The following is a 12,095-nucleotide window of genomic DNA, read 5'->3' on the forward strand; positions in this document are numbered from 1 at the left end:
GGGCAGGGCGGTGCCGAGTCCGCTGAGTCACGTGGGAGGGGGAGCCCCTGCTCTAGCTAGCAGGGTGTCCGTGCGTCACGTGGGGTCGCGGATAGTAATCCCGATGACCAAGACGTTGCGGAGGTTCTTGGGGAAGCGGCAATCTGCCCTCACGTTGCACCGTCAATGAAGCGGGTGGAGCAGAAGATGAGCAACTATGAGGGTGGTGCCTCCATGGCAGGGTTAGGCAGTGCCCGTTGTAGATGTGCTCCCGGGAGGCACTATAGGGATGAGGGGGGGGGGGGCTCTCCACTGTGATGGACCCCCTGAAGGTTCCAGCAGCTCAACTGTAGACTGCGGGCCCGGAGCACCCACGGAGGTTCCCGGCGTGTGGCCTCGACTATGTCAGTCCTCTGAATGCACGGGCGCCATCTTAGGTCCAGGTACTGTCAGGGGTAGAACAGGTCCGCACTCCGCAGAGGAGGGAGACGGGGTGGAACTGCCTCACCCCGCTGTGACAAGTAGTTCTGTCACCCCCTGCGATCCTCCGAGTGGCGGGGGGGAGGGGGAGGGGGGGGGGGATGGGGGAGGAATCACCGGGTCCAGCGTTGCGGGCGATCTCGCGGTCTAGCCGCCATTTTGCCTCCGAGGTCCCCGAGGCTGCAAGACACTTTGTGGTGTTGGGTCGCGGGTGCTACAGGTTGGGGCCCATATGCCGGTGAGCTGGACGAGCGAGGACGGGGTGTGTCGCCGCCGAGGATCGGCGGGGCGATCCGCACTGTGCACCGTCGGCAGCTAGTTGCGGGCAGGTACCATTTTGAGCTCGGCAGCCCTGGACCCACTCTCCGTTTTCCGCCGTTTGCACACCAGAGACTCTCCGATGTCAGCTGCCGAGGGGGTCGCTGGATATCGCTCACCCTCCGACACCTGTCCGATGAGTTTGTTATCCAGACCGGCGCTGGGAACCGGACAGCTTGCGGGCCCGATCGCGGAGCCTCAGCGAAGCACGGCCGCCTGCATAGCCGGCCACGCCGTCTGTGAGGGCTTCATTAATAAGAGTGGTTCTGAAGAGGTCTGCACCCTGGCTATGAATCTCAGTGAGGATATTTGCTATAACCTTCATTGAAGGAAGCCAGAGGTCAAGAAATTCTGCCACACTTCTAGCAATAGAGGAGGATTCCTCGTTTGAGGGGCCAGGCTGAGGACTGAGTCCAGTGTTCACGAGGTCAAGGACACTGATCTCCTGGAGGTTCTGAAAAAGATTTTTGTTTTATTTACTTGCAATTTGTCATTGCTTTCATTGTCTTTATGTGGCTCTGGGTCTGAGAATCTAAATTGCATCACTAATGGACCGAGGTATTTGGATCTGATTGGCACTAGAGAGGGGACCATTTGTAGATGACCAAGTTTTGTAGGTACCCACGCAACGTTTCTTGATGATAGTGGCAGGAAGAGGGGGAAGACATATTTGGATTTCTTGTGTTTTTTTCCTTTTTTGACTTACCTGAAGAATTGGTATGGGATGATGATCTCTCTCAAGAACAGCCTCAAGGCTGAGAATGCATCAGCAAATCTGACTGTTAGGTTTCGGGCCCAACAAGCCTTCTCATGTTGCCTGGAGAAGTAAAATTTGACTGTGCGGTCCAGGATAGCCTTTGGATTCATTCAAGCACAACTTCAAGTAATGAGAGGAGCTAAGACACCAGAGACCGACCTTTTGTGGATCTGTCACTGACATCTGTTTGTGACAATCCTTTCAGGGGTTGACCCCATTGCTTTATATGGGGGGGGGAGACATGTCCCTTGCACACTGGAAACATTTTGAGAACATTTTCTGAAAAGTGACAAATCGAAGGTGCCGGAAAGCGAGGAAAGAAAACAATTGAGATTGACACATAAAAGGTGGTGGTTATATTGTGGCCTGATGTCCCTTCTGGGGCATGAAGGACCCAACGCTGAGCCGCACAACGCTACCTTCATGCAATCAAAGGGCATTGCGGGAACTAAGGGAGGGTACAGGTCACCTCTGCATGGAAAACCCACTGTTGCATGCACCCGGGGAAGAGACGGGGCTGATCGGAAAATAGTGCACCTCTGCACAGAATGCCCTGGAAGATCAGGAGCTGAGGGGGGACATGGAGCACCTGCACATGGAACACTCAGTGTTGGACAATCACCTGTGCAGAACTAAAGCAAACTACTCTACTTCATTTGCAACGCTAACAAGAATGGGCAAATGTATTCTCAAAAAGTGAGGAATTTGTGGTAAGAAGTATACATCAGAATTTCTTTTCATAAAAGGCCCTCGTGTGAGGTGTGTCTACTGCTGCCATCCTTAATCACAATCTCCAACAAAATAAGATAAACACAATCTGTTCTGGAAAGACTCTGAGAGGCACAAGCTTATGTTAAGTCATCGTCGTCAAGAGAACACAATCCTCAGGGAACAAATAAATGCACAAGTACACCAGCAATTCCACCCTCTAAAAGCTCAAGTAAAGAAAGCTGGAGATCTTAGAGGTTAGAAGGGTTAAGGCCCCAGGGCGCACTTGGGTTGCCTTTATGTAATTTATATCCTTTCAGGGTTCAAAATCCATTAGCACGCCTTCCAAGCTTCAGAAAACTGATTTGTCAGCTGACGTACTGTCAACTGCAGCCTCTTTGATGAGGCTGAACAGTTCTTCATCATCATCTTCATTCACCCATGATGACGGACTTATACGCTACCATCTAGACGACAATCCTATTCTCACATTTATCAGCACCATCCTCATCAATGAAAAAAGCATTGCTGGGATCTCCCTCCTCATTAATGACCAAATGCACATCTACCACTTGGTCAAACTTCTTGCCAACAATGGGCTCCTTAGCTGACCAAGCTCCTGTCAATCACCTTGTCATTAGGAAGATCATAGTGAAATGCCCAGTTAATGAGACGAGCACAGTCAACATTGAAAACTCATTTAGCACTAGCATGCTCATTCTTTATTTCCTATGAACTGAAAGATCAGCTGTAATCACAGTTTTGCAGGTGCAGTTACCAGTGTCCCCATGTCTTTTAGCATTCTCCTAGAATAAACACCCAAAGGTTCCACCATTGAAGATTACACCTCTACTCCAACCCAGAGAGAACAAGGTAAATTTGGGTGACGCTTAGTCCACGAAGGTTCAGATGCTTCCCAGCTATACAAGAACCCCTGTGTACTTACATACAATGAAGCTTTAGGACTGCCACACCGCAATATACACTCTCACTGGGGACAAGAAGTGGGACTCCCCTTCCCATTTTCAAATGCATTACTACTACACTTCTGTAGTCAGCAAATTATTAATGTTGTGCAATGAGAATTCGGTCACAAAACCAATACATTGCACTCTGATCTCACATTTTGAAGGGACACCCTTTCCAAATACTGGATCCGAATGCAAACCAAAATTGCGTTTCTGTAATGAGCTACTGAATCGCAGTTTGGGTATAATACATATCAAATTTTTTTTTGTGTGGTTGAAAATAAGCCAACTCTGCAAATCGGGCCATTTGCGGCTGCAAAACAGCTTTATACATCCGGCCCTAGGTTAGGTGACTAACCAAGAGTTATTCTCAATCTGTTTTCTGTGTATTTTTACCATACATTATTTTGTCGCTTGTACAATTTAAGACACTTCCTTGCTGTACTAAAAGGGTGACTCTGCTTTTGCTTTTTCTATTCCCAGTTCTCATTTAAAGTACTATCTCTAACAAATTATCTACTCCCATTACATTTAAATGCACAAAATGTAGGTATGACGTGCAATGAAGGTCAAGGCAAATAAGTGATGAAATAACTAAAAGATGTGTATCCTAAAGAGCAAAGACTCAGTGAATGAGAGAAAACATACGTGGGATCGCTGGAGCAGTTGAAAGTGCCTGTCCGTATGCCAAATCTTGACACTTTTTTCACAATTTTTTCCCAGTGGACTTTGCCTGCCAGAGGGGCTCGATCATTTGCAACCACCTAATAGGATACAAAAATATAAGTGATCAATTGGGGAAATGACAAAACACTGATGACAGAAAGCTAGCATTATAATTTTCGTACAGACGTTATTCGGGGTTTTGCATGATCTGATGAATAATGGGGCACTGAATTCCACAAACTTGCAGCATTTGGCAATGAAAGCTCCACCCCCACAACAGAAGGGGGTAAGAATTAGGGGTAAAGCTTGGCTGGAGAATCCAAAGGAATGTGTTGGTTTGTGCTACTTGAATTTAGGAGTTTGAGCACACTTTGCTTTGTGGACAGTGGTGAAGATTTTTCTTTAGAGATAGCTATTGGAGGAAGAGCAGAGTAGGAAAACTTAATGCTAGGCAGGAACCAGCTATGACAGAGCTAGGGCGCATCTACAGAAAGTCAAGTTTAAGTGAGACAAAGTCAATCACGTTTTCTAGATTTATAGAATATAGATCTCTATCCTCAGCAAAGGGCTAGAGTGTCTTGTGACATTACAAGAATCACTCTGTTTATTAATTTGTGGTTGGTTAGTGACCTGTCTGGGCTTCAATGTGAAAGGACACAGGATATGCCATTAGCTTCTCCTTCAACAACACGATTCATAATGCAGCTAAAAGTGGAACTAAGATATAAACGTAACTTATGTTCTCAAGCTCATTAAAAAACAAAAAGAATTATTTCACACAACAGTGAAACAAATGCGTTCTGAATAAAGAGAGACAGAACAAACACAGCATCATGTCTTCATGTTAAGCACACACAAATAACATGTGCTCTAACTGCACAACAATGGTACTCTAAGTGAATAATGATCATGGTGTTCAAAATTCAAAGGAAGTAGGGAGAAGCTTAAAGGTGTTTGACTCCGCTTCCCTTGCAATACAACACACAATCAAGGAGAGTAGAAGAGAACAACATGAAATCGAGGATCTCCAACAGGGTTTCTTGTAGGACCCTCAACATTGATGTTCAGTCAGTGGTATGGTTTCCACCCATGTACTTATGACTGTAAGTGACATCATTGGGTCTTACCCTCCACTAGGAGGAGATGTCTCTCATGCCATTCGCAGAATCCTTTCTGTAAAAACACAGGTAACATTTCCAACTGTCCCCAAACACTTCTTGAATTTATTTAATGATTACTAGGGATAGTGGCAAGATTAAAAAGAGGTACATAATGTGTTTTGGGAAATATTAGCGTGTCCCACACATCTGTATCATAAAAGAACACCTGGTCAACATGTTTCAGCCATACTTGCCCCCTCTTGGGTCCTTGGCTTTCATCAGGACCTTTGGTAGATTTCCGGATCCCTCTCTAGAATCACATGGTATATTTTCCCTGATTATCTGAATTCTCTCTCACTTAAAGAGTATTTTTGGACAATGTGTTCTTACCTTTTGGGTAGACTGTTAGGGTTCCATAGGTAGGAGGAGGACTAGCGGTTATCCGTATTTTGCCTCACAGGGTGCCCGTGCGGCCAAATCCGAAATATGGAAAACCGCTAGCCTTCCTCCTAACTATGGAAAGGGTGGGAATAATCTGGTCAAGGGGGGTAAACTGTAGTAATGTGATATGCTTATAATGTATTATACGTATCCACAATTGTGTGTTCAGTTCTAGAATTGTATTACGAAGGGTCCTGAGCATTACTCAGCATTTTGACTTTGTCAGTTACAGTGCTGCTCAAGATCCTGACGATCCAGTTGTGTACGCGGGCTTCTTACAATAAACTTCAGCTTCTTCTACGCTCAACTAGTCTCTAGAACCTGTGTATGTTTTTCCAACTTATTGCCAAAAGAGGACGGGATTGTGCTGGAGGAGCCCACTGATGTATTTTAAGGTCGTAGTGCTGTCGGTGCTCAACTTGATGCAGGAGGTTGGCAAGATGTTAGACTGGCACTGTGCCAGATTGTAATGGCTGGGTGAGTTGAGGATTGTTGGGTGCCCTCTGGCTAACTGATGTTATTGCAGGATTTTGGCAGAGCAAAAGACTGGTTTACTTCTCCGTTCCTTAAGGGGTCACAAGTGCATCAGCCTCAAGCATGTCTTCTGGGTCGTATACACAGGCCCGCTCCATAATCAACTACAAGGAGCAGCATGTGGCGTCATCATGCAGGTAGACATTTTGGATTAGTCGTCCTGCAATTTAATAGCAATGCATCACCTAAACCAACATGTAACTTGGTGGTATTGTTTTTTTTTAACATAAAATTCTTGTTGGATTTACTTTAAGAAGACAATGATTCGACCAGACATTCATATTGCAGTAAAATGAAGGATTTTATTTTTCATATTTATTGACTAAGCTAATTTAGTGTAGCAAACATAATACCTGTAGTATTCCTGAAATTACCAAATGTGCTGTAAGGTGGCAATATTTATTAACATACACTCTGTACTCTGATCATTTCTGTACATTATACTTTTATCAAGTGCTTAAAATAGCTTCATTACAAGAGGTCATGCAACCATTTTGCAGCACCCTGGAAAACCAACCGTAATGTGTAAAACAGAGGTTACGCATCTTTGAAAATTACTTGCAATGAAGTATAAGGCATAAGGGAAAAATGACCAGGGAGGGGACATGAGGGTCAACAGGTGTTTGACAATTTGCCAGAGGTTGATGTGCCACAGGGGCAATGTATTATTTGGGATGAGTACAAGGAGGATAAGGAAAGGTAGAAAAAAAAAAATTCAGATTAACCAAGCATTATGCTTGAGAAATAGTTTTTATTTTTTAAATGAAAACCGAATAGTGATGAAAGAGTTGAAGAATACACAGTTGCACTCCATACCTTAGGTGGAACTTGCAAATTTAGAAGTGTGATGACACATATCGAAGTCCAATTTGTTTTCAATTATTTCTTGAACAGGATTTAAGAGAGGTTATTAACTTGCAGAAACCCAAAATTTCAAGAAGTTGTTGATACTGCAAAAAGCACTGATCACGTATCCTTTCTTCAAAGACACTTCCATCACCTGATGGGTTATCTATCTTATGTTAATTACGTTCAACTGTGTCAAGGAACAATGTCAGTTTGTGCATTAAATGCAAGAGACAGATCATTTAAGTGGACTAGCAGGAAATATTATGGCTCTTTTTTTAGATGTGTGTCAAAGACACATATAGGAAATAATCCGAGTTATTCAACACAAGAGACGTGATGCAATACTTGGGGGAAACAAACTGGGGCACTTCCAAGAGGTTTGTAAAGCAGAGGGTGCTAATGTGAAGGTTAACAAAATAGAAGTTAAAGAGAGCGATTACATTGAACGACTAAACAATGTTATTTTAAATAAAGATCTGTCTATTCACAAATCAATTGCCCAATGGGCCAACATGTGGGAGATGTGGCAATTGAGGTTATGGTAGATTCAGGATTCCCACAACTACTTTTTTGATAATATATTCAACAAGAAATGTTGTTGAGATGCTGTGAAGCTTAAATGTACATATATTAATCCCAAATAGTTTGGGGTGTATGACATTGAAATGCGTGGGTACTTTGTCAGCCCTTTGGAGTGTATAGGCAGAGGAATCATTACAAAAATCTAAATTGTTATAAAAGTAAAGAATGTTATTGAAGCCAGAAATAGATTACCCAGCTTTCTTGGGGGATACGCCCATTTTAAAAGTTGGTCTGCAAACAAATGTAGTGGACTTTATTTTTTGCTGAAATTTCCTGAGGCCTTCATGAATCAAGTTAGAACAGTTAAAGAGGGGCACACCAGCTCAGCAGTGGCATTCTGAGGGGGACACAAAGCCCCAGAGATACTCGTGCCTGGATGCTCCAACAATGCTGAGGAAGTGGAGAGGAGCCACTCCACCTAAAACGCTACAAAGTGCCTCTGTTTATCCCATGCGCAGGGTGGACCCGTCCTGAGCCCGTCAAAGCCCGGGCTGGGCCACCCCCTTTAAGTTTGCTTTTTCAGCCTCTGTTTATTGGGGCGAGTAACTTGTCTGCTTGTCATTTGCATTATTTATTAGTCATTTCCTACTTATGGCACTTAATCTTACCATTAAAGTATACTTCCCATCCTGAAGGCTTCATTGACATGAGGAAGAGGAAAGGAGAGTCTGCGCATGTGGTCGATAAGAGGCCACGAAAAACAGAACTCAATACTGACTTTCCTTAGTAATGCTGTGGGTGTTCTATCTGAAGAAATTACTCTTGTTGAAGACCAATTGTCTCTCATTCACTCTGAGGTTTACTCTATATCTGCTCAAGCAGAGGCCTTGCCTTCCGCCACACCTGTCCAGGCCTTTTCAACCAGTACTGCTGGGCCACTGGACGAGGTGGGTGTTGCAGGGCCACATAAAAGCCTAAGCGATGCACCCAATGTATCACTCTGGACAGACCTATGAAAGTTAGTGGAAGAACGAGAAACAGGATTCCTGCACCCTCCAGCCAGACTCTCCCAGAAAGCAAGTAAGGGGAAAAGAGAATAGTAAGAAGCCAAATATGTCGTATTGTGCAACTGTCATGTAATATCACAAAGTCTGGACACAAAACTCTTGGGAGCCTTCGAAGCACTCAATGTTCACTGAATTGTAGAGAAAGTGGAAAGTGGGTTGTACAATTCAGACTTGCATTAAAATGTCCCACTTGATGCCCTCAATGATACTCACTTAGTGATATCATCTAAACCCACTTATGGAGGCCCCATTTGTCCCCTGTAAGCAGGGTATAATGGCTGCCCTTCTGATATCATATCGGCGGTCGTTTCCCATAATACCTACAAGCGACTAGATTTCCAGCCAAATCTTTTTAGAGAAAATAGTTGTTTAACCCCCCTTCCCCCCCCCCCCCCTAGTGTTTCTCTTCCTGAACTTCCAAAGCCTGTTGCGTTGGGCCCTCAGAGGGGGTGGGGGGCGTTCTTCATCCAACTCCCAAGAATAAAACCCAGGAACCTATACCTTGTACAAAACCTCCCGCCTTGACACTGTCGCTAAAAGGCAGCGATACTGAGAATTATGATCAGCTCAAAAATAAGGTGTCCCACTGGTTCTCAACCCGGATTACTGCAGCATTGACCCCATTCGATGAAATCACTCGTAGTTGTGAATTTTCGGAATCCTAAATGGGTGGATTATATCCTAGTTAACCTCAAGATTAGCATGACATTGAAAAGCAATATTTTTGTTTACCCTCTGGGTTTTTCCTATCCTTCACACTATGCTAGGACCCTGATGGGTGGGTCGTTGCCCTTGATTTAGACTGGAGGGACATCTATTTCCTCTTTCAAGGGCTTTAATTCTAGAATTCACCTTAACAATACATTTGAACCCTTGGCCCAGCTTTAGGAACGGATTTGACACCCTCTCTCTGTTCCCCTCAGTTTCTCAAAGTAGTTAGCTGGAATGTAGCAGGGGCGTGCAACAAAGTTTTGAATGAGCACTGTTCGAGGAAGTTAAGAAGCTTTGACACGGTCTGTCTACAAGAGACTTGGGAAATGCAGGGGAGTTAACATTTAGATGGCTTTGTTACCTTTTCTGTTAATGCAAAACCCTCTAGATGACCACAGGGGGTCTCGTGACATTTGTGATTTAGGGACTAGGTTGCACAATGGATAGGGTTTTCTTTAACTCTCTCAACATTTTATGTGTTCTTTTGATTTTACCTAATTACCGGAGGTTGTTACAGTTAACAAGTACAATCCTGCCAGAATGAGCGAAGCAGTTGACCTGGAGTTTAGGAAGTTTTAAGATGATTAGTTTTAGATTTGACCAAATATACACTGATTTTGTTATTAAAAGATTTCAATTTGCACCCCCTGTACGGTTTGTAATTACGATGAGGACCTAGGTGACCCTTCCTGTATTTCTGAACAGGTGCATTTTCAACATACACGACAGGGTGAGCTGCAACACAACTTGATCACTGAATATAATTTGATCAATTGGCTGACTTCGGATTAGTTTAATACTACTGGTTCAGTACATATTTTTAAGGGTAGGGGTCATAGCACCACTATTTTTTTTTTTTTTTTAAAAAACCTTTATTTGTGCATAGTAAAAGAACAAATACGGGCCTACAACCATCAGGCCGGCCACAATACGGTTGAGCACAGAGACAAACAGTACATCCCCTGTGCGTCAAGGTCAAGATTAGCAATAATTCAGGATTCATACACTGGAGGGATCCTTGACACCAGGGGAAGGAGAAGTGAAGGTTAATTTTAAGGTTTTCAAAACATTTTTTATCGAGAAAGAAATCAGTAAAGGATAGAAACAAGGAGATTCGAGTCCGCGAGTCGGCTTCATACACTGGAGAGCAGCAGCATCATTAAAACAGCCATAGAAAATCTCATACAGTAAGGCGATGCAGTTAGATAACAGGATCATCACAGTAGTAAATACGCACCCCCTAAAAGCCGCCCCCACTCAATCCACCCCACACCCGGACCCCGAATCGAAACAAGTATAGCGCAGAGACATGAAAGAAAGAGGCCCATAGAACTAAAAAGAACCAGTAAATTACCCCCCCACCCTACACCAATGCGGAGGCTATGGCCTGCCCCCCCCCCAGCATAGTGCCTGTCGCCCAATGAACCCGAAATATAGACGAGAGAGAAAGTAGGAATAGAGTAAAGAAACTAAGAGAAGAAAGAAGAAAGGAGGCGGGGAGGAGCCCACGTATCCTCGGAGCGCCCGACACCACCGGCCAACCATGCCTCCACACACTGAAACCCCACTACACCCGAAGGCGGTCGTGTGAAGATAGCATGTAACAACAAGGAAATGAAGGCAGACAGATCGCGACGAGTGCGCACAACATATGCAAACAATTCCAGTCCCAGTCCAGCCCGTCCGTGAAACTATGATGGTAGAAAGTAATCTAGCCCTGGCCCGATCGCGGGCTTACGATTAGACCCGCCCCCTCGTGAATGCCCCGCATCCCGAACAGACAAAGACAATATGGCCGCTTGGAAGAAGATGGAGAAGTAGAGTCACAAAATGGCCGCCGATCATCTATTGAGGTCCCCTTGCACACCATATAAAATCCAGACCTGGCTTGTAAAGTACATGAGTTCCACATAAAAGGAGCCGTAGGCCACCGTGAACGGTTCCTCGAGGTCGTCAGGTGTAGTTCAGCTGGAGGGTCCTGCGGGCACGGTGAGGCAGGCAACAACAAAGCAGGCAGCAATGACCGGGGAAACAAAGTATCCGCCATTGAGCAGGAGAGCGATTGATCCTGAGCGCCGGGAAAGCCAAACGCAGACACCAGTGGAGCACCGCTACACCCAGTCGTTACTTCCCCGCAGGAGGACCACAGCACTGGCAGACTCACGCCTCGTTGATCACAAACGGGGCGCTCACGACCCGCAGCAGACAGTGTAGAGTCGAACCGCTCACTCAGCGTTTGCAAGCCGACACACAATTGCAGACGAAAGTCCCGCAGGGCAGCCAGAACGGAGCCGTATGTCAGCGGAAGCTGCGCCCCCACAGCGGCAGCAATCCGGGACGGCACTGGGGAGCTGGAGTCTGGTAGAGGGAGGGCGAAGCGGGCAGCGGGCGAGACCGGAGCATCACCCCCCAGCAGCGAGCAGGCAATCAGCGCCATGTTTTACCGCTGAACGGTACCGTGGCCAGGGGGGGGATCGTGACAAGGAGGCAATTCCCAACAGGTCTGCGCCGCAACAGGTGAAAGCCAACAGTCGCTTCCCCTCCCTCGGGCTCTCTTGCAGCCAACTAGACCATAGAAGAAGGGGGTCTGCAGCCTTCCACAGCGTGGTCCACAGAGCGGGGCAGGAGACCCGTCACGCCGGGGCTTACCCTCCAGCTCCAGCCCGTCGGGTGCAGGGTGCAGGAGGTGTCCGGGCGTCTCTCCCCCGGCTCCCCCGGCGACCGTCCGTGGCGAGAGGCGGGATCGGGACCTCGGGGCTCAGATTTGCACCAGCGGGTCCGGTGACTGCGACGCTTCCAGGGGGCCGGCCGAGGCCACAGTAGAGCAGGGGTCCAGTGCGGGGAACAAAGGCACCAAGAACTCCGGCATCCGGGCGGGCTAAGACTTCGGGAAACGGCGGCGCAGTCAGCGCGTCGTCGCACGCGTTGCACCTCGAAAATCAGCAAGGATAGGAATCAGGATGATAGTCCGAGGCCAAGGGCCGACGGAGCCGGG

At 46.2% G+C, this 12,095-nt stretch overlaps 1 protein-coding gene across 1 annotated transcript in view; it reads right to left on the reverse strand.

Moving 5' to 3' along the window:
- The window catches only part of RNF103 (ring finger protein 103), a 150,853-nt gene that overhangs the window by 12,708 nt on the left and 126,050 nt on the right, over window positions 1–12,095 (reverse strand). The window contains exon 3 of the mRNA XM_085642631.1: window positions 3,859–3,974. Coding sequence (XP_085498757.1) covers window positions 3,859–3,974 — 116 coding nt within the window. The remainder of the gene's footprint in view (window positions 1–3,858; window positions 3,975–12,095) is intronic.

Source organism: Triturus cristatus, chromosome 2_2 (genome assembly GCF_964204655.1).
Source record: "Triturus cristatus chromosome 2_2, aTriCri1.1, whole genome shotgun sequence".
Classification (NCBI taxonomy): Eukaryota; Metazoa; Chordata; class Amphibia; order Caudata; family Salamandridae; genus Triturus; species Triturus cristatus.